The sequence below is a fragment of the Microtus ochrogaster genome, unplaced genomic scaffold (assembly GCF_000317375.1).
Source record: "Microtus ochrogaster isolate Prairie Vole_2 unplaced genomic scaffold, MicOch1.0 UNK28, whole genome shotgun sequence".
NCBI classification, from domain to species: domain Eukaryota; kingdom Metazoa; phylum Chordata; class Mammalia; order Rodentia; family Cricetidae; genus Microtus; species Microtus ochrogaster.
In genome coordinates, this window is record NW_004949126.1 from 4,493,635 (window position 1) to 4,504,194 (window position 10,560).

General features: G+C 36.1%; 1 protein-coding gene across 5 annotated transcripts in view; it reads right to left on the reverse strand.

Annotated features, from left to right (window-relative positions):
- The window catches only part of Clcn3 (chloride voltage-gated channel 3), an 81,922-nt gene that overhangs the window by 31,929 nt on the left and 39,433 nt on the right, over positions 1–10,560 (reverse strand). For 4 of the 5 annotated variants that reach the window (XM_005368102.3, XM_005368100.2, XM_005368098.3 and 1 more), the window contains one exon: positions 537–694. In XM_005368102.3, coding sequence (XP_005368159.1) covers positions 537–680 — 144 coding nt within the window. In that variant the 5' untranslated portion in view covers positions 681–694. Of the gene's footprint in view, positions 1–536; positions 695–9,965; positions 9,986–10,560 lie in introns of those variants that run through there. The other variant, XM_026789755.1, reaches the window with a different exon arrangement.

Below are 10,560 nucleotides of genomic sequence, written 5' to 3' on the forward strand. Positions count from 1 at the left end.
AAACCCTGTCTCGAAAAACCAAAAAAAAAAAAAAAAAAAATCAAAAACAAACAAACACAGTGGCTTGCTATGCACACACAAAGCTTTATCCAGGATCTAACTTGAGAAGTATCTCAGCATGTATTGCTAAGAAAGGAAGTGTTAAAAAACAGCAAAATCCTACAAAACCTTTCTTTTCTCAGTACATTATCTCCCTTTTGCATTAGTCTCCTGCAACAGGGTTCTTTTTGCTTTAGCAGCTGAGATGCTGAAAGAAAGCATCCTGGAGTCCTCACTCAACTCTTATGCTGAACTTCTCCCTTTCCTTTGTATTTTGTCTAATTTTATTTCTTTTTTTTTAATTACCTCAATTTCAGAAAGTACAGGGTATAAATAACTAAAAGAGATAAACCAAGACAAAGAGGGAAAATGTATCATGTATGACATGTCAAATATATTTTAATGCCTATCAATTTGGTGAACTGAGATCATTGGCAGAAGTGTAATTTTAAATGGTCCATTTTGCACTACTTATATAAAATACTGAAAACACTTACACGTCTGTGCCTTTCTCTGTCTTTACACTTCTCTCGAACCCAGTCAATAGTATGGAAATCATCGTATGTACCAACACCTGGGATCGGCTCATCCAAAAGATCCAGCAAGTGTGTAGAGCTATTAATGCTGCCTCCATTTGTCATTGTATAATGAGTTCCTGCAGAGAAAAAACAGAAAAAAGAGCTTATTTTATGTTAACAGTGACTTTTGCAACTTCCTTACAAATCGGCAAGTTACAAATGTCATCACACAATCACTGAAAAGTAGAGGAAATACTGATTATCTAAAATTTATTTCTCTTTTTGGATAAATTAAGGTAAAAGGGATACTCATGACCTTATACCAACAAGCAGCCCAATGATCTCTGGTATTCTGGTCGAGAGGATTTTGTGTGGATTACTATTATTTACCACCACAAGATAAAACTCCAGTTAGAATACAACTTGTGAAGACTGATAAACAGAAATGATTTTCATCTGCTACAATGCAAGTAATTGCTTTATAGTAGGAAAGAAAACTCAAATTATGAATTTTCTTATTGCTGCCTGTTATTTTATTTCTTCCTGTCACAGACTATATATATTTCTCTCACCTGTTTCCTGAATTGGTTTTTTCATCATGCTGGCTCCTCATTAGGATTAAATAAATCTTTGACAAATATTTACTATATATTTTATATGTGTAAACAAACAGAAAGAAGGTTCTGGGATGCTGAAAAGACAACTGGGGAATTGAAGAAATACAGAGAGCTTTTACATATGAAAATAAGTTCAGCTGGGCAGCGGTGGTGCACACCTTTAATCGCAGCACTTGGGAAGGAGGCAGGGGCAGGCAGATCTCTGTGAGTTCGAGGCTAGCCTGGTCTATATGAGCTAGTAGGACAAGCTCCAAAGCTACAAAGAAACCCTAGCTCAAAAAAACTCAAAAAAGAAAGAAAAAAGTTCATTCTAACGTATAAAATTTTTAAGTTTATAAATGCACTGAGCTGCCAATTATGCAAAAAGGGGCCTTAACAAAAAGTTCGTAATTTAAATATAAACCCTTTGGAAAGACAAATGAGAATGCCCTCCTAGGCTCTTATATCTGCATATTTAGTCTCCATTAGAAGAACTGTTTGGAAGAATTAGGAGGGGTGTTCTTGTTGGAGAAGGTGTCTGGGATGGGCTCTGAGAGTTTAAAAGCCCAGCCAAGCAGACAAGCAGAGTCTCCCCCCCCTCTCTCTCGCCTGTTACCAATGATCCCTCAGCTCTCAGCTATTGCTCCATTGCCATGATTGACCGCTTCACACCATGATAATGGACTAACCTGAATCTGTAAGCCAGCCCCAATTAAATGCTTTCTTTGCTAAGAGCTGCCTTGGTCATGATGTCTCTTCACAGCAATAAACAGTAACTAAGACATATACAAATAATCTCAAGTCCACAAGTTCACTACTAGAAATTTCTCTTTAAGTTTTTATCTGTATAATCTTTGAATAAATTAAAAATTATGCACAGTGTGAGCAGAATTTTCTAATACATGTTACAGAAAAAAAAAAAACCCAAAACCATAAATGCCAGAGTACTTATAAAATAATCAAAAGTCAGCCAACAGTTAGAAGGCAAGGGTTTGTGGCATGGAAGTCACATGGTTACAGCTACTTAACTCTGCCACAGTACCACACAATAAAGTAAAGAATATATCAGTAGATGAATAAGAAAGCATTCTAACAAAAGTTTAAGAAACAGATAAAAATCGCCTTTAAAAATAGGATAAGAAAAAGATAAAGGGTAAGATTCATCACATTAGCCACAGTTTGGCAAACCCTAATCTACAGACGTTGTGCCAAAAAATAAATCTAAAATAAATAAAAACAAAAAATAAAAATAAAGTCTACTTCTTTTTTTTTAACTTATAAGAACTAAGCAAACTTTCTAGATGACTTTCCTTTTCTATCTTTCTGTTGTAAACTAACTTGTCCCCTTATATGTAGAAATAAATAACCACAAGCATTTCATCAAATAAACTATCATGTAGCAACATCAGAGGCAGAGTCTTCCCCAAACACTAGGTAACATGTCTGATGTCAGCAAGAGGTCCTCCTACATACACTTGGGGAGTGAAGTAAGAGTGGCAAGGGGCTTCCATGCCAGCCCAAAAACGTTAGCAATGTTAAACCAACAAAACACACCATTTCCTCATCTTTCAACTTTCCTAGAAACAGGTATGAAAATGTGAAAATCTACTTCCTTTTCCTTAGTAGAATTCTCTCATCTCCCTATGGAAAACACCTGAATGTTTACAGTGGGAAGGTGTAACATGTCTACAAAGACAATAATATATTGATTTAGGTGTTCAGGCAGAACTGCTCCAAGAATAAACAATTTAGTGGTATTGGCTGACAGTTTAAAGATACAATCTCTTCATTGCAATGTTCATATTCATTTATATAAAACACAAACTGTTATTTAAAGCTTTACATTCTTCTATTTTGATAGAAGCTACTTTAAAGCTACACATTTTTAGAAGTAAAGTCATTTATCAAATTATAAAAGTATTTGTGATAGCTCAACAAATATAAGAATATCTACTTTGCTTTCTTTTTTGTTTGTCCATTTGTTTTGAGACAGGATTTCTCTGGGTAGCTCTGGCTGTCCTGGAACTTGTTTTGTAAACCAGGCTGGCCTCAAACTCACAGATTCACCTGCCTCTGTCTCCCAAGTACTAGGATTAAAGGCATGAGTCGCCACCACCCTCCAGCACAAATGTACTTCCTTATTTGGGAAAAGCATGTACTTTCTCTAAATTTTACTCTTAACATAATTAAAAATATAATACATTCATACATGTTTTATATCTATGGAAAATGTTATGATTTATATAACCTGGTATATTTAATGCAAATGCAAAGACCAAACACAGAATGAACTAATGTGGTAAAATGCTAAGATTTCTGGAATTCAGATAAAGCATGGAGGACTCTTTGTATTAATGTTCACTTCTATAAGTCTGAAAATTCTTTTTTCTTCAATGCTGAGGATTGTGGATGCTAAGTGCCCTGAAATTATTTAAAGAATCTACTACAGGGATAAAGAACTAGCTCCATCAGTAAAGTAGCTGTCGTGTACACAAGAAAACCTGAGTTCAGATCTCAGAAGCTACCTAAGAACCTAGGTGCAGTAGTGAAGTACTAGGGAAGAGAGACAAGGATCGATCTCTGGAGCTTGCTGGCTAGTTATTCTAATCAATTAGCAAGTTCCATGCTTAGTGAGAAATCCTGTTTCCCACTCAAAGGGAAAAAAAAGAGGAGGACTATAAAGACAAGAAAACAACTGGAAAAATGTACAAAGATACAAAAATACTGACTGCTCTTCCAAAGAAACCAAATTCGGTTTCCAATAAAATCATCTGTAACTCCAGATTCAGAAGGATCCAATGTGCTTTTTTGACTTCTGCAGGCAGTCACACACGTGTGGCACACACTCATGTAGACAGAGACACACAAAAATAAGTTAATAGATACACAGATGGAGCTGGAGAGATGGCTCAGAGGTTAAGAGCATTGCCTGCTCTTCCAAAGGTCCTGAGTTCAATTTCCAGCAACCACATGGTGGCTCACAACCATCTGTAATGGGGTCTGGTGCCCTCTTCTGGCCTGCAGGCATACACACAGACAGAATGTTGTATACAAAATAAATAAATAAATAAATAAATAAATAAATAAATAAATAAATAAATAAATACACAGATGGATGGATGGATGAATCTTTAACAAATAATGAGGTGGAAATTGATTGAGGAAGATATCACACATCAATGTCTGGCCTTCACATGTAGTTGCACACGCACATGCACAAATAGAATATATGCACTATACAAACATCTCATGTATACATAAGTCAACTATTAAATGTCCTACAAGCTCCAATACTTTTGTCCCCTGTATAGCCCTTCTCTGAATAAAGCTAAAGATCTAGAGACTTGTAGTTTCACTATTTTTCTATGCAAAACTCAAAACTTATATACCCTTCCACATGCATGTACAATAATACATCAGCAGAACCATGAAAAGCATCTCTAAAGTATCTGTCTTTAAGACAAGCATATGGAACAGCTATTTCTCCAATACACTAGTGAACTAGAAAGTAGAAAGGGATTGCTGGTCTCACTTTTATGAAATGGGAAAACAGGAGCACAACAAACACTTATATTCATAATCACATGTTTTGGATTTACTCTATGGAAACTATTCTAACTTGCCAATTCACAAAACTATGCAGCAAATCAAAACTTCTAAAAACTAAAACTTTTCAAGAATTCAAATATTTTCTTTAGTATGGGATAACTCTAAGCAGTTTGTATATATTTTGTTCCACCAAACACACACACAAACTAAATCATTAAAAAGAAGAGGAGGAAAAGACACTTTAGCCTACTCTAACACATCATAGAGATGCATTCACACCCCACATGTGCAGTAACTTTAAGGGTGTGTTTCCTAACATTAACCACAGTTGTAAAGCATTTCAAATGTGTCATTTCTTTGTATACAGTTCATAGCAATATATGTATGTGTGTATAAAAGGTTTTAATTACATACGCCAAAATGAGAAATGGAAATCAATTACATGTATATTAAATCTTTTAATAAGCAACAGATTAAACGTTACCTTTCAAAATCATCTTACACATGAAGTAGACAAGTTTAGACAGTAACTTACGTTCTCTTAGAGTACACTCTTTTACACTAAAACAATATTTCAAGAGTTGGCTAATATAATATGGCTTTTCTAAGACTGATATACACAAATAAGCTCTGGAAAATAAAGAGGTCTTCAAGATTAAAATAGATTGGTCAGACCTCTGCTCTTCCTTGATTATGCCTGCCTTTGACTTCAGCAAAAAAATGCCTCTTACAGGGCTGGAGAGGTGGCTCAGTGGTTAAGGGCAATGCCTGCTTTTCCAGAGGTTCTGAGTTCAATTCCCAGCAACCACATGGTGGCTCACAACCATCTATCCTCTTCTGGCCTGCAGGCATACATGGAGGCAAAAGGTTATACACATAATAAACAACTCTCAAAAAAATTTAAAAATACGTCTCTTACAACTGAATTTTATTAACCTAAACTTACACGGTGCCCTCGTTTGCTTATGTGTAAAGACAGTAATGGAGGTGTAGGAGAATATACCTTTTGGAACTATGAATGAAGTTCCATGACCATTATTTCCTTATCCTGTCCACATACTTCCCCTGAATATCAGAGAAAACTATTACCAGGGAAGAGTAGAACACTAAAAAAGTTAGTATTATTGGGGCTGGAGAGATGGCTCAGTACTGAGAAACACTCACTGCTCTTGCAGAGAACCTAAGTTCAATTCCCAGCATCCATACAGAAGCTCACAGCCATGTGTAATTCCAGGTCCAGGGTTTATGATGCTCTCTTCTGGCCCCTGCAGGGATTGCATACATGGGGTATACATACAAACATGCATGCAAAACACTCATACATATAAAATAAGAATAAATAAATTTTTATTCAATATTATTTCCAAGTTTCAAATTAAGAATTCTAAAGGTCATAAAAAGAGAAAAGCATAAAAGCAAATACTTCGAGCACAAGAGATGACTTTTCTAGATTTCAAAAATCTATAAGGAAAATAAATGACTTAGAATTTCTGCAAGGAGCCATATGAGGAACCCATCTTGCTCTATTACATGAGATGTGCTGAGGAAAGATGGGAGAGAACCAAGTAAACAAGAGTCAGACTTGTGATTGGCTTCAGCCTTTTCCATTTCCTATAAGTGAAATATATAGACTATATTTACTTATAAGCTGGCCATATTAGTTTACATGATGAGTTTTTCATTCATGCTTTCTGAAAGTCATATCATTAAATGCACACACATACCACTCTTGATGAGTTGTTTAATATATTTTCTATGATGTACTTAAACATTTAGATCACTGTGACCACTGCAAACAGTATCTGAATTATATATCTTGGTTATCTTTTCCAATTAATTTCAACTTTTCCTTGTCCCCTTTTTCAAAACCCACTCCCAAATATTAAAATGGTTAAATAATCAAGTAATTATCCTCATCAAAGGGACCCTTTGTGTATTAATATAGTACACTTTACTTCTCTTCTAGTACCACATCTTAATCTTTTTAAAGAAAACTTTTACCCCATAAAGTCTGCAGTCTCCATCTGGAGATCTATCAGATACATGCCTCAGTCAGCACTAGGCACTGGATTTCAACTCTCTGAGGGACAGGTGGAAGAGAAAAGAAGGAAAGGAGGAAGAAATGGGAGAGAAAGAAAGGAGGGTCCATCAAAACTAGCTGCTGGATTTCAAACAGACTGATACAAAAAATGAAGCCAATTCATTTTGACAGCTAAACTATCAAATGGAGTAAGCTTGCTCCTGCTACTTAGGTTCCAAGATATTAAACTATATTAAAGACCAATCCCCCCATGAGCCTGCAACAGAGAGAGAGAGAGAGAGAGAGAGAGAGAGAGAGAGAGAGAGAGAGAGAGAGAAATACACTTCTCTGGAGGTTTGCCCACCAAATATCTGTACCTGCAAATCTAATATCTACTTACAGTTACCTACCAGTTAAAATTCAGTAACAAAAAGTCTGGACAAATATTTTCCTCCAGAGGAGCCTAGAAAAGAAATCTCACGGCCTTAATATACTTTGATGTTAGGTTTTAGAGAATCAAATCCCAACTTTGTCACCTATTAGCTTTGTGAACCAGCACACTTTACTTATTAACTTTTTAGCCCATAGGTCCATTCTGTCAGCCACTCTTAGCTTAGAGGCCAGTGTGTAGATCAGAAGCAGGTAAGTAATAAGAAAGGTTAATATTTGACAGATAAGAGGAAATAAAAAATACCTTTAATTTTATTCAAATATTTTGGTGTCTAAGACTTCACTAGAGTTTATTATATTATGATATTCAACTAATATGATCAAATCAAATAGCATTAATCTTAACCCAAAACATTGACAATATGTAAAAGAGAAAGGAAGGAAAAAAGTATCTTCTACATTTAGGCAAGGAATTCTTCAACTGTAGAGTTGGTGGGTGGAAGTCTCAAATTTTTAACTAATAATGATTATGCTAATATATAAACAAAAGCAAGTCGCTTAGAAGTATAATCAACAACATAATTGGGGCGATTTCACAGTTCAAATATCAGCAACAGTGAAAGACTTCACTGAGTAGAAAAACTACTCAGTTAATGAACTAACTGCAGAGTGGCTTGCAAGTGACTTCAGTAATTAACCATAAAGAAGGCTTTTCAGCGGCATTTCATTCTTCTACAGCCATAGAACTCAATAACATTCAGACGCCCATGAAAATAAAATGCATTATTTACTAGTTAGCTGTAACCTAAACACTTATCTGTAGAAAATTTAAGTCTAGCTGCTCAGTGAAGAAACATTTCTAACAGATAAAGAATAATCTTTTCAACAAATGATCCTGAGGACAGCTATCCATGCAAAAGAATAAAACTAGACTGCTACCTCACACACATACCTGAACAAAAACTCAAATTGATCAAAAACAAAAATTAAGATTACCTAAAAGTGTATAAAAACCTTAGAAGAAAATATGAGTCTTGTGACCTTTACTAATTAGATAATTAGTAAAAGCTCCTGGCACTTGTTGAATTCGAACGTGCAATAGAGCGTTCTTAATACAGTTCTTCCAGTACAACACTGTAAGACAAGAATTATTCTCCATCTTAGAAATTTGAAAAACAAATATTATGAAACAAGATCAAAGTCACAACGTAAATAAGTAGTGGAATAAGTACCCAAACCTTTCATTCCAAAGTCGCTGCCACTGTATTAGTAGGGTAAAAAATAATTCCATGATTGGTAAACTTATATTTTACAGTAAGTGGACACCTTTGTCAAGAGTAGGTTCAGAATGATTTGTCAATGATTAATTCCTAAGCATACCTGCTTCTGTACTTAGCCTATGGAGAACCCTATTCATAACAATCACTATGGGAACTCTGCCTTACTTCCAGGCTCCAGATCACTTTTTACTGTATTGTTTAAAATGCTACAGTAAAAAGTGTTACGGGCTGAAAGGAGCCTAAGTGATTAGAAAGCCCAGATCACAAGCAAAAGGACCAGTCTCTGGGTATCTCGAGCCCAATAAATGCCAGGTAGGTGTTACAACTGGTTTATAATTCCAGTCTTGGAGACAAGAAATCATAAAAGCACGAGGGCTAGTAAGACTACACCTACCTGTTGTTAGTTCCGACACAAATAAAGATTGCCCCAAATTAACAAGGTAAAACATGGTCGAGAGAGACTCCTAAATTACCCTCTAACCCCCACACTCACATAGACACACACATATGCATGTCCACGCACGCACATGCACGCACACACGATAAAAAGAGAACATGTGTACTGATAGTCATGGGCAGTGTTTTGTCCTCACAACACACATTCCAAACCTGCTGTGATAATGCATTCCCACTTTCCCCCTCAAGTTGCTCAAGACTGACCTTCCACCACAAAAAGACACCTTTACTTACACGAATTAGAATATGCCTCTAGGTGTAACTCAGAAGCTAGTCTATACGTTTGTGACTGTCTTTTACAGCATTCCTCACTGACACACTTACAGGTACATAACTAAGTAAAATCAAAGTTCAATAAATGATACTATTTAGTAAGTGGTGATTTTTTTTCCACTTTTTGTTTTATCTTTTAAAAAATACTGGTCAATTTCACAACCAACAATTTAAACCTAAAAGCTGACACAAAAGTAGAAAATAATAAGTATCAAGATTATCTACTTTTCCATAAATTAATATTCTTTATATACCTCCTGCTAGTTCTCAACATATAGTTGTTGAGCTGTATTAAATAAAAAAAATTACAAACTGCTACAACTTTCTTACACTGAATTCAGGAATAAATTCTGTCGTTATATAAACAGCAACCTTTTTCTCTGAGAAAAACATTAAAATGGCATTCTTTCAGAAAAAGGTAAACGTACCATTGCTTAATAAGATAGTCTTTCCAAAGATATGAAGGTGAATTTGGCATTCCCACTGACATTATTATTGCTATCACAGCAGACAAACATAAAGCATAACACTGAGCACTATGGAAGAAAGAAGACAGAAATCCATGTTCAGGTGTTCCCTGCCACAGAGTTACGTCTGTCTTGAGAGCAGCGGGTGCAGCTATGCCTGTTCTCTCCCTCTGGGAGTTTATTGATAAAGCATGGTCATCGTGGTAAGGGAAGAGAGGTAACTGCTGTAGGTTGATAACTGAGGTCCCAGGGTTTCGGTAAATTAAACAAGCAATAGCAAGGGCTGCCACTGTGACTCAGTTGGCAGCTATTTACTTAGCATGTACAATCCTAAATTTGATCCCCAGCACTGCATAAACTGGGCATGGTGTACACACCTGTAATCCCAGCACTTGGGAGGTAGAGGATCAGACGTTCAAAGTCATCGTCAACAATCTTTCAAGTCCTAAGCCAGACTGTTTCAAAAGACAAAACAATTGTGCCAAGCTTGGAGCTCTGTAGTGAGTAAGGATCAGTGAGACGGTGGTTAGGTCAATGGCGGAATAAATGAAATACAGAAGTATGCAATCTGAAAGTTTGCCCAGTCATCTAGTCACATTGAAGTGCTTAAACAAAAAAGACTTGGAAGCTTATACAAAAGCCAAAAGAAGGCACACAATTAATGGGTAGCAATGCTGAGCCCACTGCCTGCTTCAATGTGCTCTTTAGTTCTCTATTGTGTTGCCACCTCTACAGAAAAGACAGCAGCCTTAGATAGATAAGGTAGATAAAAGTTCCTACGCATATTGGAAGCAGGCTAAACATTCACTTCTGATGTCTGTATATACAATATGTATACAGCATCAGAACAAATAGTAAAATTTGCAAAAAAAAAAAAAAAGCTAAAGTAGCCGGGCGGTGGTGGCGCACGCCTTTAATCCCAGCACTCGGAAGGCAGAGGCAGGCGGATCTCTGTGAGTTCGAGACCAGCCT